Here is a 27,133-nt window from a genome sequence, read left to right as displayed (position 1 = left end):
GATGTGTGCCATAACTAGCCTTTTAAAGCACTTCAGGGCGGTAGTCATTATGGCTTGAAGCCTTAGAGTTCTTGGGAACAGGAACGATGATAGTGAATATGCCTGCCAGCTGATCTGCGCATGCTCTGAGAACATGCCCTTGAGTACTGTCTGGCCCCGCGTCCTTGAGAGTGTTGACCTGATTAAAGATCTTACTCACGTTGGCCTCGGAGAGTGAGATAACCCAGTTCTCTGGGATGGTGGGGGCCCTCGCGCATGAAACGGTGTTGTTATGGTCGAAGCGTGCATAAAATGCAATGAGTTCGTCTGGAAGAGAGGCATGGTTGGACAGAGCACGTCTTCCTTTGGAATCCGTAATGGACTGTAGCTCCTGGTGTCGGAGCCTGTGTATTATTATACCACCTTATAGTCCTTTTGATATTTTGTGTAGCGGGACTTCTTGTACTTGTTCCTTTCCTCAGCTGTAGCCTCAGGGCTGTCTGCGATAGCCCTGTGTGCGGTATCCTTTATCTTAGCGCCAACCTCCGTGTTAATCCAGGGCTTTTGTTTGGGGAAGCAGTGACCCTTCACTATGGGGACAACGTCGCCGATGCATTTCCTTATGAAGCCGGTGACGGAGGTGGTTCGCTCGTCAATCTAATGTTATTCACTTCACTGTGAAAGGAAAATCAGCACAGGTACTGTTTAATCCATCTAGTGCACTGCAGACAAGCACAGACATGTAAACACACATGCCAATATTATTCTGAGGTTGATTTATAACCTTTTATGACATTACGAAAAGGTTTTCGACACAAAGGGCAGGCTTGGGGAGATTTTACAGTCATTGTCATTTCATCAGTGATGGTAAAGCAGTGTTCCTCTATTCAGGCTCCTCCACCACTCTTTGAAAATGTCCCTATAAATGTTAGGCTGGTTAAAGAGCACTAAAGACAATACATCCCAGGCCTGCTTTCTTGATAACGGCTGGTCAGTCTCCTCCTTACAAATCTACTTCTCTCAGCCATTCACAGTAACACCACTCACAGCAAATGGGTCCGTAATCGCTAGTGGAGAAAAACGTCACGACTGTAATGTTCATGAAGGCCACCTCGTCTTGATCCATCTTTTGTCAACCTTCCATCTTGTTGTTGTCAGTTGTGTGTCTGCCTACTTTTTCGGGAATCAAATATAGTAAACCAAAATGGGCACCTACCTGTACAACATATTACTGGCCTGCACTGTCATGGGAAGAGATATGAGTTAACTGTCAACCTTTTGACTCATAGCAAAGACACAGAAACTCTCTCTCCCTCCACAGTCACCACACACTCACCCTCTTCTGCTCCCTCCACAGTCACCGCACACTCACCCTCTTCTGCTCCCTCCACAGTCACCGCACACTCACCCTCTTCTGCTCCCTCCACAGTCACCGCACACTCACCCTCTTCTGTTCCCTCCACAGTCACCACACACTCACCCTCTTCTGCTCCCTCCACAGTCACCACACACTCACCCTCTTCTGCTCCCTCCACAGTCACCACACACTCACCCTCTTCTGTTCCCTCCACAGTCACCACACACTCACCCTCTTCTGCTCCCTCCACAGTCACCACACACTCACCCTCTTCTGCTCCCTCCATTGACTCCTCAGACTGTCATCTAGCCTGCGTGCAGCCGAGGCCCACTGTGCAGCCAGCCTGCGCATCCTTCTCTTCATGAAACTCAGAGACTCCTTCCCCGTACCCACCTGCTCCAGGAGGGCCCCGATGTCTGACCGGAATGCCGCCTGGAGGACAGGAAAATTGAGAAAAAAAATTCTCCCCTTACTATGTTAATCACTTTGAGCACATAGAAAAAGCTATGAATTAGTCCAATACATTAACCACTTAATACATTAAACACCTCCCCAAACCTGTACAAAATAGCCACATGGTAACCACTAATATCCAGCAGCCCTACTTGGAGTTGAGTGGAGATGGGTGTTATAGGAGTACAGCTCTCCCTGTCATACCCATTCCCCCTGGAGGCAGGGCTCCCAGATAGTGTTGCCTGAGGGACTCCTGCCTCATGCTCATAAACAGGCTGCCTTCATTTCACTCCGCGTGTTTCCCAGCCTTTTATAATCGCTGGATCACAGTGCAATCCGAGCAGCCAAGTGCTAATCAATGTTGTAACTGCATAAGGGAGCACAGAGGACTTATAAATGACACATAGACAGTCACACAAAGCTCTCCGTCTCTCTCTCACACACACACACACAGTGGGGACACACAATCCCTCTTTCTTTCCACACACATTCTCTTGCTTATGCACCCATACAAAATCAATATGAGATGCATTACTTTCGCACTACAAGTTAATTATTGTTTGGAAAGCAACTTGTAGGTGCTTCTGTAAACGCAGAGGAACACCTGAGAGAAGTCACAGGATTAGTCCAGCTGGATCCAGGCAGGTAATTAGAATCCATGATTAAGCTGCACAGATCATTGAAATGAGCAGCCGCCCCATTGGTGTGTAGTGTACAGCGCTCCGGGGTGCAGCAACGAACTAGAACACCTGGCCCTGGTGGACCCAGAAATAACTGGAATGCTGCTCTCACAAGAAAAACAGCAACAACCATGATTCAAGGCAGAGGGAGAATAGACTCTGTGAGTGACTGTATATCCACACTCCCCTCCCAGGAGACTGTGTGCCAGTCGGATACAGGGAAATTAGAGTGGAGATGAAATACAAAGACTAGTATCATAGACACAAACTCTGTACACACACACATACACACTATAGCAGCCCTGTAAACAGCCCATGCCAACCCAGCTATCCCACCTGTTTCTTGGGGAAAGGTTTGTGTGTGGGTGTGGTGGTCTGGTTCCTCCAGGTCAGAGGGGGGCAGAACCACTCCACCTCACTCAGGTAGATGAGGAAGGAGCAGTCGGAGCCGTCCACCCCATAGAAGGCATAGCAGGGGTCTGAGGTCCAGCGGGCACGCATCCACTGAGGGAAAAGGTCAAGGGAGACTCAAGTAATGATAAATATATACAGTATCTCTATGTATCAAAGGAGGTCAAAGGGGTCAAATGTCAGTGTATAAATGAATGTATTATAGCTAAGGAACCCATGAAATCTGACTTGGACTTGGTCAAGGTCCTTTCATTGATCTGAACACAGCACTAGACATTGATCCTTGTGAAACAAGGCAGGGTTGATTGAAGCTGATCATAAAGCTGGAGTAGCAAGGGTAATAAACAGTCCAAGAGCAAAAGGACATAGGGACCGTGGGATCAGGAAAACTACTGTGAAATTGCATGACATGCGGACTTACATCCACCTTGCTGGGGCAGTCTGGGTAGTGAGGGTCTTTGGGCACCTCACACTGTCCTGTTGCACCATCCTTAACTGTGGGACAAAAACACATGTATTAACAACAAACACGTCCCTATGGGCAGAATCCTTAAAGTACCTGCTCATAACTTTGCTGTTCAGCCCTATGAGGATAGTGTGGAGCAGTTGGGGCAGAAACCAGAAAAGCTTTTCAACAGGTCATACCTAAAAGGGAGCATATATTGGCTTTAGCACAAGTCTCTTGTATTAGAACAGAACTCTCCTGGCCATTGGGATAGAACAGAGCGTTAGACAGACTGTTGGGTTAGTTAACTCTCCTGGCCATGGGGATAGAACAGAGCGCTAGACAGACTGTTGGGTTAGTTAACTCTCCTGGCCATGGGGATAGAACAGAGCGTTAGACAGACTGTTGGGTTAGTTAACTCTCCTGGCCATGGGGATAGAACAGAGCGTTAGACAGACTGTTGGGTTAGTTAACTCTCCTGGCCATGGGGATAGAACAGAGCGTTAGACAGACTGTTGGGTTAGTTAACTCTACTGGCCATGGGGATAGAACAGAGCGTTAGACAGACTGTTGGGTTAGTTAACTCTCCTGGCCATGGGGATGGCCAGACTGTTGGGTTAGTTAACTCTCCTGGCCATGGGGATAGAATAGAACAGAGCGTTAGCCAGAGAGCGTTAGACAGACTGTTGGGTTAGTTAACTCTCCTGGCCATGGGGATAGAACAGAGCGTTAGACAGACTGTTGGGTTAGTTAACTCTACTGGCCATGGGGATAGAACAGAGCGTTAGACAGACTGTTGGGTTAGTTAACTCTCCTGGCCATGGGGATAGAACAGAGCGTTAGACAGACTGTTGGGTTAGTTAACTCTCCTGGCCATGGGGATAGAACAGAGCGTTAGACAGACTGTTGGGTTAGTTAACTCTACTGGCCATGGGGATACCCTTCAGACTCTGCCTGGCCATGGGGATAGAACAGAGCTGTTAGACAGACTGTTGGGTTAGTTAACCCTCCTGGCCATGGGGATATCTGATGCCGTTAGACAGACTGTTGTTAGTTAACTCTACTGGTGGGGATAGAACAGAGCGTTAGACAGACTGTTGGGTTAGTTAACTCTACTGGCCATGGGGATAGAACAGAGCGTTAGACAGAAGTTAACTCCCTCTCTCAGAGCCCAGTCTCACTGGCCTAGAACAGAGCGTTAGACAGACTGTTGGGTTAGTTAACTCTCCTGGCTAGAACCCAGACTGTTGGGTTAGTCTCACTGGCCTAGAACAGAGCGTTAGACAGACCCTCTGGCCATGGGGATAGAACAGAGCCAGACTGTTGGGTTAGTCTCACTCCTCCGTTCCCCTAGTCTGGGGATAGAACTCTCTCCCCAGTCTAGACAGACTGTTGGGTTAGTTAATAGCCACTTCTGAAAGCCTGGCTTCCCTGATCTCTGCCCCAGTCTCACTCTGCATCCTTGATTGATAAAATCCCCTCTCTCCCCAGTCTCACTCCTTCGTTCCCCTCTCCCCAGTCTCACTCCTTCGTTCCCTCTCTCCCTAGTCTCACTCCTCCTCTCCCTAGTCTTCCCCTCTCCCCAGTCTCACTCCTTCGTTGTTCTCTCTCCCCAGTCTCACTCCTCCGTTCCCCTCTCTCCCTAGTCTCAGTCCTTCATTCCCTCTCTCCTAGTCTTCCTTCATTCCTCTCTCCCCAGTCTCACTCCTTCTCCTTCCGTTCCCCTCTCTCCCCAGTCTCACTCCTTCATTCCCTCTCTCCCTAGTCTCACTCCTTCATTCCCTCTCTCCCCAGTCTCACTCCTTCATTCCCTCTCTCCCTAGTCTCACTCTTCATTCTCCCTCTCTCCCCAGTCTCTAGTCTCCTTCATTCCCTCTCCCCAGTCTCACTCCTTCATTCCCTCTCTCCCCAGTCTCACTCCCTTCATTCCTCTCTCCATAGTCTCACTCCATTCCCTCTCTCCCCGTTCCCTCTCTCCCCAGTCTCACTCCTCCGTTCCCTCTCTCCCCAGTCTCACTCCTTCATTCCCTCTCTCCCTAGTCTCACTCCTTCATTCCCTCTCCCCAGTCTCACTCCTTCATTCCCTCTCTCCCAGTCTCACTCCTTCATTCCTCTCTCCCCAGTCTCACTCCTTCATTCCCTCTCTCCCCCCAGTCTCATTCCCTCCTCCCCAGTCTTCCTTCTCTCTCCCCAGTCTCACTCCTTCATTCCTCTCCCCTCTCTCCCCAGTCTCACTCCTTCATTCCCTCTCTCCCTAGTCTCACTCCTTCATTCCCTCTCTCCCTAGTCTCACTCCTTCATTCCCTCTCTCCCCAGTCTCACTCCTTCATTCCCTCTCTCCCCAGTCTCACTCCTTCATTCCCTCTCTCCCTAGTCTCACTCCTTCATTCCCTCTCTCCCCAGTCTCACTCCTTCATTCCCTCTCTCCCCAGTCTCACTCCTTCATTCCCTCTCTCCCTAGTCTCACTCCTTCATTCCCTCTCTCCCCAGTCTCACTCCTTCATTCCATCTCTCCCCTGCCTCCCTCCCTCCCTACTTGTCGGCAGCCAGCTCCAATTAGCCTAATTAAAGAGAGCAGAAGCTGTTCCTCTACCAGCGTGCCGCCAAGCCTGGGTGAGCGCAATCACAGACAAAGGATTAGCAGCCATTCTGTTTGATTACCATTATAACTACAGCAGTCACAGTGTGGAGCGCTAACACTAGCGGTGTCACTAAATTAGCCAGGGGATTAGGTTCTGGTAGCAAAAACAGTCTCTACAGAATAGGACATGTCTGCTTTACTCAATGACAAGGCAAATAATGACAATATGCAAAGTCTATAATTGGCTTTCTAATGTGTCGGCTAGTGGAGTTAGTCTCGCTTTGCATGTAAGTAGCGTACTGTATCTCTTGCTCAAACAGAACAGGAGCACAATGAACTGAGCAGAGGACAGCTAATTGAAGAAAGCTGACAGTCTCAGATCTTCTTAACTAGAGGGGAATTCATCAGCATACACTGAACATCATGTAGCGTTATTTATAATTATGCTGAGACAGGGAGATGGAGGCCTCCTGCAGCATAGCTCTCTTCACAAAGACAGGAATGGAGACTCATCATTTGAAGTACTGTCATAAATGCTGCCTGTCATGTTCAATAGGGTCTTATAGTGTGGCAGACATATACAACTACCATTCAAATGTGAAGAGTGGTCGGATGTGTGTGTGTGTCTCTTGTACCTCTGTTGGTGGCCAGGCTGCGCTGTAGGATCTGCTCCACCTTCACAGCCATGTCAGACATGTTCTGGGCGATAGCCTGGATCCTCTCCACCAGACCAATCGGCTGGATCCTGCCAACACACACACACACACACACACAGGGGAATGACCATCAATAGGGCAGGCACAGGTGAATGAAGTGTTAGGCATGTCTTCTCTTTCTTGCTGAACATTTCTGCCATCTCTTTCCCCATGACAACCCACCGGACACACACTGGTTGAATGAATCGTGCTTTTCTAGTCATTTCAATGAAGCTATTTTGAAATAGATGTTGAATTGATGTCTGTGCCCAGTGGGAATGCACATTCAATCTTTATCCTTTATCTCAATCCTTAAACTCCCTGGACACATCTAGAAAAAGAAACATAGAAGGCTACTTCTTTCATCTAAGTCCACCCTCCTACAGTATACGCTTACTGTTTCCTCCCAAAAGAGAATTAATGTATTTATTTTACCTTTATTTAACTAGGCAAGTCAGTTAAGAACAAATTCTTATTTTCAATGACGGCCTAGGAACAGTGGGTTAACTGCCTTGTTCAGGGGCAGAACGACAGAGTTGTACCTTGTCAGCTCGGGGATTCGATCTTTCAACCTTTCGGTTACTAGTCCAACCCTCTAACCACGAGGCTACCTGCTAATTGAGCTTCAACAAGTAGAGGAAATGCTGATTGCGTGGAACTTGGTTGGAGCGTGAAATAAAAAAGCTTTTAAACTCTGACACAATTTATTTGTTGAGGTGAAAATGTGACTCAGCACATTAAAGCCAGTCCCTGGGAGACTGAGAACAGAGCGCAATTAGGTTGTTAGCAAATCCCTTTTATGGCAGCTGACTGCCATGGCTTGTTGTTGCCATGTTAGTGTTGGCAAAACAAGCAGAAAAAAAGAGAGTGAGAAAGAAAGCGAAAAGGACACAGCAATAAAAAGAGGGAGTTAGCCCTGAACTCACAGCTATCTCAGGCACTAGCAGTGAAAACTGGAAGGTGCCCAGGGAACTCCAAGCTGAAGCATTATGGCAGTGTGAACATTAGGAACTTGCTTTGGCTCCCTTCCGATAAAGACAGAAATCTCAGCCCTCGCTGATGTAGCATGAAGGTCCAAAGAGGCACAGAGATTTCCAGCTGTCTTTATGGAGCCATGATGATTGTGTATAATCTCAATGCAGTCAGTCAGCCGCCTGGGCCCCACAGTATAAAAGAACAGTGCTCCTGTGTGTGCTGTAGAGAACTGAGGACTAAACGTTCTCACGGGCATAGCCATGGTTAAGCAAGGCCTCCGAGACAGAATCATCACCAGTCCATTCAGCCTCTATCTGTTACTTCTATACTGGGTCTCCCCAAGGCTGCTGTGACCTGGTCATGGAAACTGAAGACCCTCCAATAAGGAAGGATGCTGGTCTTAATGAGTACTACTGTTCTACTAATGTACTCTGCAGAGCTGAAGACACTGTTTATCAGGGAGTATCAACCAGAGCCAAATCAATAGCTGGGGTCTAACAGCCCTGTCATATCAATGAGACGCTGACTGTACACAGTGGTCAACACTGGCCTTTTGCTTTTGTTCAAACTGTACAGTTTTATCTAACATATCCATTTAAATGAATGGTTGGGAGTTTTTGGTTGTTGAAGAAATGGGCGATGGTCTAGACCAGTGTTTCTGGAATAAGTGTATGAGCATGGGTGTGGTATGTGTGTCTAAAATGCTGCATTACTTTGCGTAAAATCCCACTCTAATATCACTTGACACTACGGGCAACTGTTAGCCATCACTTCCTATTCCCTCCTATGAGGCAGCATGTCAGAACAGATGAGAGCCAGACACAGACAGAGCGGTCCTCTTCACAGCACCAGACTGCAGCACAGACTGATCAGTATAGGAAACATTCCTGTGGCCAGACAGAGAATCCTGTCCTCCCTCTATAGAACACCACTAATACATTTACAATGGGTGTCTGGCCCTGGAGAACCATATACAGCATTAAAAAGAGAGAGAGAGACGGCTGATTCCTTTTTAAAGACCTAACAGTGGACTCTGAATGGCTCTGGGTTCTTTGTTTGCATCTGTTAAACTGCACCTTGGCTGAATTCTGAGCAGGTCACCAAGCAGACTAGACTTTATTACCAGAGGCAAACTACTGAAGCCTAGAGATGCTCCCCCTTTTTCATAATCGCTTACAGTTAGGCTGACTTAAACAGCAATGAATGGCCTCTTTCCGGCAACATTTAGGAAGAAAATCCTCATAATTTCTATAGTACCTTTCAAGGAATGTGAATAGTGAGAGTAATTTATGTTCTAACAATACTGTCTACTCTGGTGTTTAGAATCCATATCAAACATCCACAACTCTGCATTCTGGCAGTTAGCGCAACTCTCGGGCATAGTTTGAGCCGGGATTATTTTCCTGGTGTGAGACAGTGAGTGTAGGATCAGGGATGTCCAGAAGGGATGGTCAGAGTGTCAGACACGGGCAAACCTCGGCAGGAGGGAGCCTCTCAACCCCCTGTACGAGAGAGGTCCGTTGCCATGGAGACAGAAGAGCAAACTCCAGGTTGTTAGCCTCTGCATGTCTGGCAGCGCAGCATCCGTGTCTGACTGTCCATGTCCACCCAATAACAGGGCAAATCGATAGGAAAATGTTGAGACTAATGAGACAACGTCTAGTTTAAATATCCTCCAATTATTTGTTTATATGCAGACAAATATATGCATACACCAGACATTATGTAATGGCAGGCCTGCTACCAAACCCCAGAACCCTACCTGTCCAGTGCTGAGCTGAGCTCATCCAGTCTGTGGGAGTCTGTGGTGGTGTTGCCCAGTTTGGACAAAGTGTCCATCCTCTTCATGATGACCTCCAGCATATCACTGATCTTCCTCAGCACCCCGCGAGACTCTGGACCTCCCAGCACTGCCAACACACAGACACATACAGTAGGTCAGATAATAAGAGCACAAGGGCAGGGGTCAATTCAATTTGAAGGCTGTCAATTCAGGAAGTAAACTTAAATAACAATTCAAAATATGGAAAAACTGCATCTATTTTTAATGACTTCTCAAACTGAGGACTTAGAAGCTACTTTTTTCAAAAATGTTTCAATGTTTTTTATTTTTTATTATTAAAACCACTTCCTGAATCGACTGCCTTCAATTCATCCCTGAAGAGCAAAATACAGTTAAATCGAGTACAGGCGTAACTGAATGACAACAGAGACAGAATACAATATGGAATTTTATTGAATATTTTTGGGTAGGATAGTTTGGGGTAGGCCTCGTCTCAGAGAAATGTTCCTCAGAACCAGATGCTGATGACAGGTTGCCCTATGCTGGGCAGCTGGCATCAAACCCCCCCACCCACTGGGAGAACGGGGATCCGATGACGGGCCTTCAGTTGGTGGTGGTGGGGAGGTCGTTGGAAGACTGTTGCTGTTTTGCAGTGGGAGACGCAAGGTTTGAGATTCATGACCATAGACCCTTTTCCAGTACACGACACACTGACTTCACGCACAGACGCACGAGACGCTTGGCTGCAATAAGAAAGCCATCGCCATCTGCGCCTAGATTTTTTTTATTACTTCCAAACAAAACAAAAAACATTTTGGGGTTCTCTTATGCTTACAATGATGTTTTGATTCTTGCTTGAACAGTCGCTAAGATTATATTTGGTTGTGATTTTTGCAAAATAACTATTTTGGATGCAACAGTTGTTAGCTAGAATGCTAACGCTCATTGATATAGTCTGTAGCAAAAGCTAACCAATTGTACTGGTTAAGGTTGAAGTGTTTTCTAAGTATAATGCAGTTGATTTGCGATGATGACACAAACCTTATATTAAGCAGGACATTCCACACGCTAGGCTTTTTTTTGTTGCTGGCTTTCGATAAGAACCCCGTGTTCTGCAACCAACTTGCGCTCATCGCCCTCGTGCGGCAACGTTTGCAAACACAGAAAGGGGTCTACTGGTTGAAAGAGATTAAAGTAATTATTACACGAGTGAGTCCATAGGTTAATCAGCAACCGTGGTGGAATTGCCTTAGTGTGCCATGATCATATAGGGTGAAGTTAATAGGTGAATGACATTCCACACGCTTGCTAATAGTAAAGGAGAAGGAGAGACCTGACGCTATGCTGATGAGGTCAAATTGACACTACCCTATAAATACCGGCTATACTGATGAGGAAATGTTATAGGCACTACCCTATAAATACCAGCTACAATGATGAGGTAATGTTATAGGCACTACCCTATTAATACCAGCTATAATGATGAGGTAATGTTATACGCACTACCCTATTAATACTGGCTATACTGATGAGGTAATGTTATACGCACTACCCTATAAATACCAGCTATAATGATGAGGTAATGTTATAGGCACTACCCTATAAATACTGGCTATCCAGGCCCCCGGCCTGATTGGTGTCACAGTTTTCCCCCATCATCTCTAGCAAACACACCTGATTTAAACTAATTGCATTTTTAACTGAAGATCATGATTAGATGATTATTGGAGTCAGGTGTGTTAGCTGGGGCAAAAGTGTGACACCAATCAGGCCCCCGAGGACTGGAGTTGCCCTGGGCTATGCTGATGAGTGAGATAGTGATGTGAATTATGTGAGTTTACTCGATGAATGAAAAGTGACAATCCATTCAGTCCAGCCTTACTGATTGAATGTTCGTAAACTACATTACTTTACACACACAGAGAGACAGACAGACAGACAGAGAGAGAGATAAGTGATAGAGATCTGTTGTGTGGTTAACTGCTATATTGACAAAGAGAACTGCCAGTTAAATCAGACACGTTGGAAGTACAAGCACCATTGCCTCTCTCATCCATACTGTCAGAATATCAGCATCATCCAAAATAAGTTAAACTAAACAATCAATCCCTGGGCTAAGTACAACACAGAACCTAGGGGACAAACCTCCTGCTTCCCAACTCCCACGGCCTATCCATTCTCCAATATGAAAATTAAATTAAATCTAGAATCGGCTTCCTATATCGCAACAAAGCATCCTTCCCTCATGCTGCCAAACATACCCTCGTAAAACTGACCATCCTACCGATCCTCGACTTCGGCAATGTCATTTACAAAATAGCCTCCAACACTATACTCAATAAATTGGATGCAGTCCATCACAGTGCCATCCGTTTTGTCACCAAAGCCCCATATACTACCGACCACTGCAACCTGTACGCTCTCGTTGGCTGGTCCTCGCTTCATACTCGTCGCCAAACCTACTGGCTCCAGGTCATCTACAAGTCTTTGCTAGGTGAAGCCCCGCCTTATCTCAGCTCACTGGTCACCATAGCAGCACACACCCGTAGCACGCGCTCCAGCAGGTATATTTCACTGGTCACCCCAAAGCCAATTCCCCCTTTGGCCGCCTTTCCTTCCAGTTCTCTGCTGCCAATGACTGGAACAAACTGCAAAAATCACTGAAGCTGGAGACTCCTATCTCCCTCACTAACTTTAAGCACCAGCTGTCAGAGCAGCTCACAAATCACTGCACCTGTACATAGCCCATCCAACTAACTCATCCCCATACTGTATTTATTTAGCTCCTTTTTGCACCCCAGTATTTCTACTTGCACATTCATCTTCTGCACATCTATCACTCCAGTGTTTACTTGCTATATTGTAATTACTTCGCAAGTATGGCCTATTTATTGCCTTACCTCCCTTATCTTACCTCATTTGCACACACTGTATATAGACTTTCTACTGTATTATTCACTGTATGTTTGTTTGTTTATTCCATGTGTAACTCTGTGTTGTTGTATGTGTCAAACTGCTTTGCTTTATCTTGGCCAGGTCGCAGTTGTAAATGAGAACTTGTTCTCAACTAGCCTACCTGGTTAAATAAAGGTGAAATAAAAAAATTTAAAAAATGAAGCTCAATGCCTTTTCAAAGGCTGCGTCACAATACAGATTCACTCAAGATTGAATTAAGATTGAATTATGAATGCAAGGTATTGCAGACAGATGTTTCATGAATCTCTCAGCCAGGCCCCAGGTATTTTCGGTGCACCTTGACAAAACAACATGCAGGAGTTTCTCTATTTTATTTATTTAACCTTTACTTAACTAGGCAAGTCAGTAAGAACAGATTCTTATTTACGACGACGGCCTACCAAAAGGCCTCCTGAAGGGGACGCGGGCTGCGATTAAAAAATTTAAAAAACACCTTCATTTGACCTTCATTACTGAGGCAGAGAACACAGCGACCAACAGGAAGGGAACAAATTAGGCTAACATTTTTGTTTTTTCCTTCTTTCTCAGCTCCAATTACCCATGACCCAGAGAGAGCAAGGGAACCAGAATGATGCTGTTAGCCCTCACCTGGTCAATGAAAGAGCCCGTAGCTATTAGACCAGGGTCAACTCAGTTCTCCACCACCCCACACTCACATGTTACAGCCATGCTCTCCCTTATGTTTACCTAATTACTCTGCTCTAACTCCACAATGGAGATTTTACAGTGAGGGAAAAAAGTATTTGATCCCCTGCTGATTTTGTACGTTTGCCCACTGACAAAGAAATGATCAGTCTATATTTTTTTTTCAATTTAAAGTTTTATTAAGTGTTCTTGTTTTTCAATCAACCAACAAAACACATTCCACATTCACAAATGTGACAGGCTTAAAGAAAAAAAAGAAGTTAAAATATATAATAATAATAAATAAAAATAAATAAAAAACAATAAAAATAAAAGATTAAGAAAAATGTTTTTTTTGTATATATATATATATATATATACAATATTATATATATATATATATATATATATATATATATATATATATATATATATACACATATACACATTGGTGCAAAAAGTATTTAGTCAGCCACCAATTGTGCATGTTCTTCCACTTAAAAAGATGAGAGGCCTGTAATTTATCATAGGCACACTTCAACTATGACAGACAAAATGAGGAAAAAAAATCCAGAAAATCACATGAGGATTTTTTATGAATTTATTTGCAAATTATGGTGGAAAATAAGTATTTGGTCAATAACAAAAGTTTCTCAATACTTTGTTATATACCCTTTGTTGGCAATGACAGAGGTCAAACGTTTTCTGAAAGTCTTCACAAGGTTTTCACACACTGTTGATGGTATTTTGGCCCATTCCTCCATGCAGATCTCCTCTAGAGCAGTGATGTTTTGGGGCTGTTGCTGGGCAACACGGACTTTCAACTCCCTCCATAGATTTTCTATGGGGTTGAGATCTGGAGACTGGCTAGGCCACTGACCATATGACATTTGATATGACATATATCATATGACATATATCATCTGACCATATGACATTCTCCCAATCTTCTTCTGGATCATCCAAATGCTCTCTCGCAAACTTCAGACGGGCCTGGACATGTACTGGCTTAAACAGGGGGACACGTCTGGCACTGCAGGATTTGAGTCCCTGGCGGCGAAGTGTGTTACTGATGGTAGGCTTTGTTACTTTGGTCCCAGCTCTCTGCAGGTCATTCACTAGGTCCCCCCATGTGGTTCTGGGATTTTTGCTCACCGTTCTTGTGATCATTTTGACCCCACGGGATGAGAGCTTACGTGGAGCCCCAGATCGAGGGAGATAATCAGTGGTCTTGTATGTCTTCTATTTCCTAATAATTGCTCCCACAGTTGATTTCTTCAAACCAAGCTGCTTACCTATTGAAGATTCAGTCTTCCCAGCCTGGTGCAGGTCTACAGTTTTGTTTCTGGTGTCCTTTGACAGCTCTTTGGTCTTGGCCATAGTGGAGTTTGGAGTGTGACTGTTTGAGGTTGTGGACAGGCGTCTTTTATACTGATAACAAGTTCAAACAGGTGCCATTAATACAGGTAACAAGTGGAGGACAGAGAAGCCTCTTAAAGAAGAAGTTACAGGTCTGTGAGAGCCAGAAATCTTGCCTGTTTGTAGGTGACCAAATACTTATTTTCCACCATAATTTGCAAATAAATTCATTAAAAATCCTACAATGTGATTTTCTGGATTTTTTCTGGACACACACACACACCCATACACACACACACACACACATATCCTACATACCAGTCTATAATTTTAATGGTAGGTTAATTTGAACAGTGAGAGACGAAATAACAACAACAAAAATCCAGAAAACGCATGTCAAAAATGTTATAAATTGATTTGCATTTTAATGAGGGAAATAAGTATTTGACCCCTCTCAATCAGAAAGATTTCTGGCTCCCAGGTGTCTTTTATACAGGTAACGAGCTGAGATTAGGAGCACACTCTTAAAGGGAGTGCTCCTAATCTCAGTTTGTTAACTGTATAAAAGACACCTGTCCAAAGGAGCAATCAATCAATCAGATTCCAAACTCTCCACCATGGTCAAGACCAAAGAGCTCTCCAAGGATGTCCAAATACTTTTCCCTCCTCACTGTATTAACTAAAGAGCACACCCAAGTCAAACAGAATGTTGAATCAATATAACCAGCTCTGCAGTTAAATGAGATGTCACGTCCTGACCATAGAAAGCCTTTATTTTCTATGGTGGAGTAGGTCAGGGCATGACTGGGGGGGTGTTCTAGTTTATTATTTCTATGTGTAGTCTAGTTTTTGTATTTCTATGTGGGCCTGGTATGGTTCCCAATCAGAGGGAGCTGTCTATCGTTGTCTCTGATTGGGGATCATATTTAGGTAGCCTTTTCCCACCTGTTTTTTGTTGGATCTTTTTTTTGTATTGTTGCTTGAGAGCCCTACAAGGCTGTACGTTCGTTCATTTGTTTCTCTTTATTGTTTTTGTTGCTGGTTCACATTCAAATAAATGATGATGAACCCAAATCACGCTGCGCCTTGGTCTACCCATTTCGATGAGCGTTGCATGAGAATAGTACAGCTTCTGGTTAACAAGCTGTTGAAAGAGGAGTGTTCCTTTTAGGTCATTGTACCAGAAGTCTAGATACAAAACTAAATAACAGCCTTATCCTTACCCATGTCTGACAGTCTGAGTCGTTAAGAACACTGACACTGACCGACACAGCCCCAAAATGTTGTGATTATGGTGTGAATGAAATAGAGCTTAACCTTTATGTGGTCATTCATCAAGCATATTAGGCTCTTAAAAATGCATTGTGTGCAGACTCACTTGCTTTCACTGTCAGACTTCATTTGTCACCGTCTACGAGAAAGTCACCTTCGCCAGAAAAAACTAAACTGACCATAAATTAAACCACACAACAAAGCACTTAATCAGGGGGGGGGGGGACTGATTAGAATGGAATTGATCTTCCTGCACGGGAGATCTAGTGTGTGTGTGTGTGTGTGTGTGTGTGTGCACAAGTGTGCCCGTGTGACATGTGTGTAAATATACAGACACGCTTTTGTCTAAAATGTCTTCCTTTCATTCTGTCATGGTTACATCTTCCATACCGGTCTAGAGTGAATAAATAAAACAGGCTAGATAGGCTTCTCTTCATTCACTAAAGCTGACAGCAGGGGCTGTTCATACAGTTGAAGTCGGAAGTTTACATATACCTCAGCCAAATACATTTAAACTCAGTTTTTCACAATTCCTGACATTTAATCCGAGAAAAAAATTCCCTGTCTGAGGTCAGTTAGGATCACCACTTTATTTTAAGAATGTGAAATGTCGGAATAATAGTAGAGAGAATTATTTTTTCAGCTTTTATTTCTTTCATCGCATTCCCGGTGGGTCAGAAGATTACATACACTCAATTCGTATTTGGTAGCATTGCCTTTAAATTGTTTACCTTGGGTCAAACGTTTCGGGTAGCCTTCCTTCCACAAGCTTCCCAAAAATAAGTTGGGTGAATTTTGGCCCATTCCTCCTGACAGAGCTGGTGTTACTGAGTCAGGTTTGTAGGCCTCCTTGCTCACACATGCTTTTTCAGTTCTGCCCACACATTTGCTATAGGATTGAGGTCAGGGCTTTGTGATGGCCACTCCAATACCTTGACATTGTTGTCCTTCAGCCATTTTGCCACAACTTTGGAAGTATGCTTGGGGTCATTGTCCATTTGGAAGACCCATTTGCGACCAAGCTTTAACTTCCTGACTGATGTCTTGGGATGTTGCTTCAATATATCCACATCATTTTACTTCCTGATGTCATCTATTTTGTGAAGTGCACGAGTCCCTCCTGCAGCAAAGCACCCCAACAACATGATGCAGCCACCCCCGTGCTTCACGGTTGGGATGGTGTGTTCTTTGGCTTGCAAGCCTCCCACTTTTTCCTCCAAACATAACGATGGTCATTATGGCCAAACCGTTACATTTTTGTTTCATCAGACCAGAGGACATTTCTCCATAAAGTAAGAGCTTTGTCCCCATGTGCAGTTGCAAACCGTAAGCTGGCTTTTAATGGCGGTTTTGGAGCAGTGGCTTCTTCCTTGCTGAGCGGCTTTTCAGATTATGTCGATATCGGACTCATTTTACTGTGGATATAAATACTTTTGTACCCGTTTCCTCCAGCACCTTCACAAGGTCTTTTGCTCTTGTTCTGGGATTGATTTGCACTTTTCGCACCAAAGTACATTCATCTCTAGGAGACAGAATGAGTCTCCTTCCTGAGCGGTATGATGGCTGCGTGGTCCCATGGTGTTTATACTTGCGTACTATTGTTTGTACAGATGAACGTGGTACCTTCAGGCGTTTGGAAATTGCTCCGAACGATGAACCAGACTTGGAGGTCTACAATTTTGTCTGAGTTCTTTTGATTTTCCCATGATGTCAAACAAAGAGGCACTGAGTTTGAAGGTAGGCCTTGAAATACATCCACAGGTACACCTCCAATTGATTCAAATTATATCAATTAACCTATCAGAAGCTTCTAAAGCCATGACATCATTTTCTGAAATTTTCCAAGCTGTTTAAAAGGCACAGTCAACTTAGTGTAAGTAAACTTCTGACCCACTGTAATTGTGATACAGTGAATTATTAGTGAAATAATCTGTAAACAATTGTTGGAAAAATTACTTGTCATGCACAAAGTAGATGTCCTAAACAACTTGCTAAAACTATAGTTTCACAAACCAAAATTTGTGGAGTGGTTGAAAAATGAGTATTAATGACTCCAACCTAAGTGTATGTAAACTTCCGACTTCAACTGTACATGCATAGAATGCACATCAATTTAAATAAATTCCCAGACTGGACCAGTTTGGCAACAACATGCCTCAAAGGAGAGGGAGGGAGATCTGTAATGTACAGAAACACTTCAAAGAACATCTCCCTTATTTTCCTGGCCCAACAGTAATGCTGGGGATTGAAATAATTCAAGAATAGGAAAAAATTACTATGTAGAAGTTCATAATTCAATATCAAGAGTAATTCTATTGATGCATTTGTTCAACAGGGGAGCATGAGGCGCATAGAGACGATCTCTCAACCAGAGTCGAGGCTATAAAGCAGGTGCCACGTTCCAGGGAGGCTCTCCCTGCCGCATTGAGGCTAAACACTGCTCCTGGGCTATGAGTCTAGGTGGAACTGGAACGTAGCTTCACAATAACGACGTTTCTCACACGTCTCGCCCATAAATCATCATTATGGAAACTAACACCCCTCCCACGCAGTACATTTTTGAATGATTTTATATATGTTCGCAATCTATTGTTCATCAGCTACCTCTATTTATTGCTCCAGCGACTAGCCTTCCCTGGAGGTGAACGGGCTAATGTGTTTTCACCAAGTCCTGCGCTGTTAGTGGTTTCAGCAGCCGGTTTGCTGATAGTATCTGTGTGCTAATGTGGGCCGGTGCCATGTCATTCCTCATCTACTGGTTAATAAAGGGCCCATTTAACAAGAACTAATCTCCTTTAACGACTCCATTTCGTAAGTGCCACAACACAATCGATTTTATGAACAAATTCTAATTAGATCGCCATACCGTAGCAAGCTGAGAGCGGAGCACTGGTCGACTAGTCTCATTTCACAGTCACTGTGCCTCCACCACTGGTTTGAAATAGCTCGCCCCAAATGGGACTGGTCACATAGATGGACAGCAAACAGACTTTCACTTTATTTTAGTTTTTATGGCTCGCTGTATAATGGGTTGTTAGAAATGGGAAAAATAATTTGCTTACATTCACCACTTTTTCTCATAACACTGCGTTGTGTTTCTTGCCAGCTAGGATGAGAAACATCTGTTCATAGGAAGAATTAATTAGATCAGTGTAGTACCTTCCCGAGCAGCTTTGCATGAACAGTTACTAATTGTCTGCTCTCTCATTGACTTTTAGTAGGGACACATTAACGTTATAGGTCCTGAGAGTCTGGCATCTGAACTACAACGGTTTCCTGCAGCCGTCATCAGAGCCTCTGAGGTGAGGACAGATAAGTTCAGGAACCAGAAGGGCTCCCAGTGGGTTAATAAGGCATGTATGACTCAATGGTGTGCAGTGAATATTGCCCTGGTTGGCAATATAACGTCATAGTACTAATCAAATTCCAACTTGGTTTATTGATCACTCCAGCTAAGATTAATTTAGCTGAGAGAGCTTACTGCCTGGACACTGTTAGTTCTGAATCTGAGCCGCATGTAATTTAGATTGAAATACAAGTGTTCAGATAGATGAAAGCCTTGCCAAAGGGCACTCCCACATAAGTTATTATTTAGCGTTTCATCCAGACCTTTTCAGAAAAGAACATGTCCCTCTCTGCGAAGCATTGTAAGAGCCTGTGTACTTCTTCTTACTGAAAATAATATTAACCTTTTACTGCAGTGGGCTAAATCAGGGTCACACCGAGTGTTTCTTGGTAGTCTTAAACAAATATACTTTGAAACAAAAGTATACACCTCACACAGATGGTTATGGGCTTAAAAAAAAAGAAGACACCTGTATGTACCATGTCAGATGTAGAGTTGAGATGTATAACATTTTGAGTTTACATCCCAATATTACACTTTATATACAGAAGACTGAACTATAGCAACATTTTTTTTTAAATAATGTTTATTAATTATGGAATTATGACAAATATTAATAACATTCCACTTGGGAGGCCACTAGAGGGCGATTTGGTCATTTGACTGCAGGAAACTACAAGAGCATGAGACATGCTATGCGTCATTGCGAGCTAACATAACAATCATGAGCAGTCATCCTCCTAGTTTTTGGGCAGTAATGCTCATCAATGGAAAATTGGCAAAAGATAGAAAAACACATCCACCATTGTGGAGTAGACAACAGTAAAGCATCATCCATGCCCTGTGTGTGCATACAGTACGCTGTAATCCAGTAAGGCTTCAGACACACAAACATGATACAGTTTAATGCTTGTGTTTGCCAAGCCATGCTTTGCCTAATGTCAACCTCTGTGTTGCCTTTGCTACTGTGGCTGTCTGTGGGCATCCTTTCCTCAGCCTCCTGTGGTGGGTGTGGACCTGGGCTGACACTCCAGCAGCATCACAGAGGGATGGCTCTGTATTGTGTCTCATCACACTGCGCTAATCCTGCAGACACACTCGCTCCAACATCCGGATGATGGTTTTATTAGCCTTGTGAAAATCACGCATTTGTTATTTAAACCGCGGGTATATGTTTGGACTGATTAAGTAAATTCATGACTTAATCGTGAGACGAAATCAATACCTGCAAAGTATGTGTACTAGATGGCTAAGTGTGTGTGTGTGTGTGTGTGTGTGTGTGTGTGTGTGATGAGATGCCAGGTGAGGGGGGAGTAGAGGAAAAAGGACTGCTGCTGAGGAGAGAGAGAGTAGGATGAGAAAAAGAAAGTGGTAGTTTAGGGTTGGGAACTGCCAGGGACTTCATGGTATGATATTATCACCATACTTAGGTGCCAATAAGACATGCATTGTAATTATCACGATTCTACAGTATATGTACTGTGTGAGAGCAAAATTACAAGATTATGTTATAATACTGTTATTGCATCAAATGGTTGTTTTATGCAACAGAATAGAGTTCTTAGAACTCTATTGTGTCTGTGAACTGAGAGTGGGCCTCCGGGGCTTAGTGCTGACAGTAGATTTATGATGCCTGAGGTGATAAACCTAACCAAAATCTTTCTATTTACTTCGGATCTGGAATTCCTCAACTGAAGCTAGCCAGCTAACTACCTACAAGCTATCAGGAAACCATTGCTAGCGGTCATCAGCTAACCTTTAGCTCGGAAAGCTCTCGCCAGTTCGAACAACGTGACTCAAAGCAGAGCATAACGGACCTATCTCTCTCCATATCCCCGGATTCCTACCGCAAACTCTGAATATTTTCATCCGGATCTTCGCAACTAGCTAACTGCAATCCCGGGTGACCACTCCTGGCTAGCATTTCCATCCCGGAGCAAGCACCAATTAGCCTGAAGCTAGCCCGGCCAGGGCTCCTGTGCTACCACCGAACACACATAATCTGCCAGGCGCGACGCCCGCTGAAGGCCCATTCTGCTAACCTGCTAGGCCTGCTAGCTACCTAGAGGTACTTGGAACCCTACTAACTCCACGACTGGTCTATCAACATCACCGCACGAAGAGGCAAAAACAAACATACCCCCATCGCGACGTCCTGTTCCTGGTCTACAAACTGCTAGCTTGCCTGCTCTGGTCTGCTAACTGCTAGCCTCTGCTAACTGCTTGCTTGCTAACCCGGTCTGCTAACTGCTAGCTTGCCAGCCCTGGTCTGTTAACTGCTAGCTTGTTTAACTGTTAGCACCGGCCTGTAAACTGTCTGAATCGCCTTGTTCCCAGTCAGCCCAACCACTCACTGGACCCATATGTTCACTTGGCTACACATGCCTCTCTCTAATATCAATATGCCTCGTCCATTACTGTCTTGGTTAGTGGTTACAGCAGGGTAGCCTAGTGGTTAGAGCGTTGGACTAGTAACCGGAAGGTTGCAAGTTCAAATCCCCAAGCTGACAAGGTAGAAATCTGTCGTTTGGCCCCTGAACAGGCAGCTAACCCACTGTTCCTAGGCTGTCATTGAAAATAAGAATTTGTTCTTAACTGACTTGCCTAGATAAAGGTCAAATAAAAAAATACTGTAGAGCCTCTAGCACTGCTCAATATGCCTTAACCAACCATGTTGTCCCACCTCCATATGTGATGACATCACCTGGTTTAAATGTCTCTAGAGACTATATCTCTCCCATCATTACTCAATGCCTAGGTTTACCTCCAATGTACTCACATCCTACCTTACCTTTGTCTGTTCACTATGCCTTGAATCTACGCTATCGTGCCCAGAAACCTGCTCCTTTTACTCTCTGTTCCGAACGTGCTAGACGGCCAGTTCGTATAGCCGTACCCCTATCCTACTTCTCCTCTGTTCCTCTGGTGATGTAGAGGTTAATACAGGTCCTGCAGTGCCTAGCTCCACTCTCACTCCACAGGTGCTCTCATTTGTTGACTTCTGTAACCGTAAAAGCCTTTGGTTCATGCATGTTAACATTAGAAGCCACACAAATTATCAATGAACCTACCAGGTACAACTCCAAATCTGTAAACACGGGCACCCTCATAGATGTCATCCTAACTAACTCGCCCTCCAAATACACCTCTGCTGTTTTCAATCAAGATCTCAGCGATCACTGCCTCATTGCCTGCATCCGTAATGGGTCTGCGACCAAACGACCACCCCTCATCACTGTCAAACTCTCCGTAAAACACTTCTGCGAGCAGGCCTTTCTAATTGACCTGGCCAGGGTATCCTGGAATGACATTGACCTCATCCCGTCAGGAGATGATGCCTGGCTATTCTTTAAAAGTGCCTTCCTCACCATCTTAAATAAGCATGCCCTATTCAAAAAATGTAGAACTAGGAATAGATATAGTCCTTGGTTCAATCCAGACCTGTCTGCCCTTGACCAGAACAAAAATATCCTGTGGCGTTCTGCATTAGCATCAAATAGCCCCTGTGATATCCAACTTTTCAGGAAAGTTAGGAACAAATATACACAGGCAGTTGGGAAAGCTAAGGCTAGCTTTTTCAAACAGAAATTTGCATCCTGTAGTACTAACTCAAAAACGTTCTGGGACACTAAAGTCCATGGAGTATAAGAGCACCTCCTCCCAGCTGCCCACTGCTCTGAGGCTAGGAAACACTGTCACCACTGATAAATCCACTATAATTGAGAATTTCAATAAGCATTTCTCTACGGATGGACATGCTTTCCACCTGGCTACCCCTACCCCGGCCAACTGCCCTGGGCACCCTCCACAGCAACCCGCCAAAGCCCCCACCATTTCTCCTTTATCCAAATCCAAATAGCGGATGTTCTGAAAGAGCTGCAAAATCTGGACCCCTACAAATCAGCCGGGCTAGATAATCTGGACCCTCTCTTTCTAAAATGATCTGCCGAAATTGTTGCAACCCCTATTACTAGCCTGTTCAACCTCTCTTTCGTATCGTCTGAGATTCCCAAAGATTGGAAAGCTACCGCGGTCATCCCCCTCTTCAAAAGGGGGTGACACTCTAGTCCCAAACTGCTACAGACCTATATCTATCCTACCCTGTCTTTTTTTTTGTTAAACAGATTACCGACCATTTCGAATCCCACCGTACCTTCTCCGCTATGCAATCTGGTTTCAGAGCTGGTCATGGGTGCACCTCAGCCACGCTTAAGGTCCTAAACGACATCATAACCGCCATCGATAAGAGACATTACTGTGCAGCCGTATTCATCGACCTGGCCAAGGCTTTCGACTCTGTCAATCACCACATTCTTATTGGCAGACTCGACAGCCTTGGTTTCTCAAATGATTGCCTCGCCTGGTTTACCAACTACTTCTCTGATAGAGTTCAGTGTGTCAAATCGGAGGGCCTGTTGTCCGGACCTCTGGCAGTCTATGGGGGTGCCACAGGTTTCAACCCTCGGGCCGACTCTCTTCTCTGTATACAACAATGATGTTGCTCTTGCTGCTGGTGATTCTCTGGTACACCTCTACGCAGACGACACCATTCTGTATACTTCTGGCCCCTCTTTGGACACTGTGTTAACTAACCTCCAGACGAGCTTCAATGCCATTACAACTCTCCTTCCGTGGCCTCCAACTACTCTTAAACGCAAGTAAAACTAAATGCATGCTATTCAACCGATCACTGCCCACATCTGCTCGCCCGTCCAACATCACTACTCACTACTCAGACTTAGAATACGTGGACAACTACAAATATCTAGGTGTCTGGTTAGACAGTAAACTCTCCCTCCAGACTCACATTAAGCATCTCCAATCCAAAATTAAATCTAGAATCGTTTTCCTATATTGCAACAAAGCATCCTTCACTCATGCTGCCAAACATACAGTCGTAAAACTGACCATCCTACCGATCCTCAACTTCGGTGATGTTATCTATAAAATAGCCTCCAACACTCTACTCAACAAACTGGATGCAGTCTATCACAGTGCCATCCGTTTTGTCACCAAAGCCCCAAATACTACCCACCATTGCGACCTGTAAGCTCTCGTTGGTTGGCCCTCGTTTCATACTCGTCGCCAAACCCACTGGCTACAGGTTATCTACAAGTCTCTGCTAGGTAAAGCCCCGCCTTATATCAGCTCACTGGTCACCATAGCAGCACCCATTCGTAGCACGCGCTCCAGCAGGTATATCTCACTGGTCACCCCCAAAACCAATTCCTCCTTTGGTTGTCTTTCCTTCCAGTTCTCTGCTGCCAATGACTGGAACGAACTGCAAAAATCTCTCAAGCTGGAGACTCATATCTCCCTCACTAGCTTTAAGCACCAGCTGTCAGAGCAGCTCACAGATCACTGCACCTGTACATAGCCCATCTGTAAACAGCCCATCTATCTACCTACCTCATCCCCATACAGTATTTATTTATTTATTTATTTATTTATCTTGCTCCTTTTCACCCCAGTGTCTCTACTTGCACATTCATCTTTGTGTCGGGGCTCTCCACAAATCATCTAGGGGTGGTTCGTCGACCAGGCATCGTTATTGCAGATCACTCACATCATTCACTTGTGTGTGACCTGCTTTCCTTATTAATAAGTGAATAAAGACTAAGTAGAACTCTGACTTGTGTAATAAGTTTGTCTCTCCTCATTTGATAATAAAGAAATAACCACCACAATTGTGATTTGATACTTGCGATGTTATTGCGATTTGATGTTCCAAACATAATGCCCATTATATGTCTGCTGCAGAGGAGGCTGGTGGGAGTAGCTTCAGGAGGACGGGCTCAATGTAATGGCTGGAACAGAGTCCAACATGTGGTTTCCATATGTTTTATGTGTTTGATACCATTCCAATAATTCCATCCTAGTCTTTACAATGAGCCTGTCCTCCTATAGCTCCTCCCACCAGCCTCCTCTGGTCTGCTGCAGAGAGACAAGAGAGAGCATGAGAAAATTAGTTTTGATCAGTCAGGGAAATAAAAGTGCTGAAGGCATGTTGGCTCACTATTTAAAAAGGAGAGAACAAGCTATAAGATGAAAAATATAGGTTTTAGCATAGGTACAGCCAACTAATGCTACCTACAGTAGCAAAAAAGAGACAAATATTGATCAAATCTATTCAATGTCTTGGCTATAACATGCATAGGCAGACACACATACCATACTGTATTGAATTGCTGGTGGTTTCTGCATAAAACATATTTATGCATATCCCTATTGACAATTAGCCTTCAGTTTTTCCTACGGTTTTGTACAAGATTGTGTACAACTGAGAAATGTTGGTACATATAACTCGAGAGTACTGTGTGTGTGTTGTTTTCCTGGTTGAGGACCCTTGGGGTGTCAGACCCTCCCCCCTTCCCCTCTCACCTGCTAGATGGGTAGATCCCCCTATCCCTGCTGCTCTCACTCCTCATACGAATATTCATTAACAGGAGGACTGATTGAGATTGAGTTGCTCTAGTGTACCCGGCAGCCATGGGGGAGCTGACAGAACCAGAACCTATTAGAGCCAACAACCTATGTCACTTATCCTCTCTCTCATTGCACCTGACAGCCCAGAAAGAGGAAACTATCTGTCTATGCTTCTCCACGGCTTCAATTAAAAACCTGCCTCTTCCTCCTATTAAGCCTCCCTCTCCCTACAGACAATATACACAGACACAAACAAACCCAAAACACATTTTAGGAGAACCACAAGCAAGTTGAAGGCCAGTCTTCATTGGTATGAATGGCAGACATAAGGTGGAACTAGATGGGGAGCTTTTATGTAGATACTAACAATGTTTACATTCAGCATTCAGTTCACATTTGACGTCCCACCACCACCATTCTTATGTTCTGATAGAACGTGTGGCCCGGTATTTACAAGGTAAATAAGAAATCGGACCCCACCAACAACACAAAGAGGGGAACCGCTGAGTCAGGGACTCTGCACAAGGACCTCTGATAGGTTTCTGATTCAATGTAATGTACACACATCCAGTTCTCTCACACACACACACACACACACTCCTTCAAACAATACAATACATACTGACTACTGTGTTCAGCATTAGGCATTCATGTGTGCCATTCAGAGGGTGAATGGGCTAAACAAAAGATTTAAGTGCCTTTGAACGGGGTATGGTAGTAGGTGCCAGGCGCACTGGTTTGAGTGTGTCAAGAACTGCAACGCTGCTGGGTTTTCACGCTTAACAGTTTCCCCTGTGTGTAGCAAGAATGGTCCACCACCCAAAAAACATCCAGCCAACTTGACACTTGGGAAGCATTGGAGTCAACATTGGCCAGCATCCCTGTGGAATGATTTCAACACCTTGTAGAGTCCGTGCCCTAACAAATTGAGGCTGTTGAGAGGACAAAAGGGATGCAACTCAATATTAGGAAGGTGTTCTTTGTATACTTGAACACTCCAGAGAACTAATTCATAATTTAAATTTGAAATTTTAGTCATTTAGCAGGCGCTCTTATCCAGATTGACTTCCAGTTAGTTATACAACTTTAAAAAGGTTTGCACTGTAATTTTACATAATAGTTTCTCTTCTAGAAATAATGTTTGTGAGAACAAGGAAAATCCCTAAATGACTGCGACAGTGTTTTCATTGGATGAAGGTTCGATCAATCAACACAGAATCAAGATGACTAAATCCTTTCAGTTGCTCAAGATGAGGAATCTTTGAGGTTTCTCTCCTCTCTCCTCTGCAGAACCCCATGCCTTCTTACCCTGGTGGATGCCATCAGATCTGCTAGGTATCAAAAACATTTGTACAGCCTCCCTACCCGTAGAAACATGGTATTTTCCTTCAGCAAAATGTCACTGCCTATCATATAAAATAGAGTGAGAAAGATATGTACAACATGGCTGTCGTGAGCTTTTCAAAATCCAACAGAAAAGCATCAGTCTCTTTGTCTGGCCACCCTGATGGAAGCTCATGTCTTCTTTAGTCACAGCAGCTCACCTCAGTACAGCCTGCTGGACCTCCTGCAGTGTCTCTCTGTCCGTGGGGACTACACAGCCTGCTGGACCTCTTTCACTGAGGCAATTGATTTTTTTAGAGACCTGTACAGTAAAAAGTCATGTCTTCACTTCAGTTAATTGCTCTACTTTAGGTAGTGATGACTGCTGAGCTACACAATACATGGTCTATCGTTGTCATGAACGCGTCACTGAACACAGCTGCAGTGG

The 27,133-nt window shown here is 44.4% G+C and overlaps 1 protein-coding gene across 4 annotated transcripts in view; it reads right to left on the bottom strand.

Moving 5' to 3' along the window:
• The window catches only part of LOC112258878 (alpha-1,6-mannosylglycoprotein 6-beta-N-acetylglucosaminyltransferase B-like), an 86,905-nt gene that overhangs the window by 41,006 nt on the left and 18,766 nt on the right, over positions 1-27,133 (bottom strand). For 3 of the 4 annotated variants that reach the window (XM_042327647.1, XM_042327648.1, XM_042327646.1), the window contains exons 3-7: positions 9,339-9,486; positions 6,542-6,651; positions 3,302-3,375; positions 2,806-2,973; positions 1,604-1,768 (exon numbers count right to left, since the gene is read on the bottom strand). In XM_042327647.1, the coding sequence (XP_042183581.1) occupies positions 1,604-1,768; positions 2,806-2,973; positions 3,302-3,375; positions 6,542-6,651; positions 9,339-9,486 (665 nt within the window). Of the gene's footprint in view, positions 1-1,603; positions 1,769-2,805; positions 2,974-3,301; positions 3,376-6,541; positions 6,652-9,338; positions 9,487-10,400; positions 10,422-27,133 lie in introns of those variants that run through there. The other variant, XM_042327649.1, reaches the window with a different exon arrangement.

Source organism: Oncorhynchus tshawytscha, linkage group LG09, assembly GCF_018296145.1.
Source record: "Oncorhynchus tshawytscha isolate Ot180627B linkage group LG09, Otsh_v2.0, whole genome shotgun sequence".
Taxonomy (NCBI): domain Eukaryota; kingdom Metazoa; phylum Chordata; class Actinopteri; order Salmoniformes; family Salmonidae; genus Oncorhynchus; species Oncorhynchus tshawytscha.
This window is presented reverse-complemented; position numbering and strand designations above follow the sequence as displayed.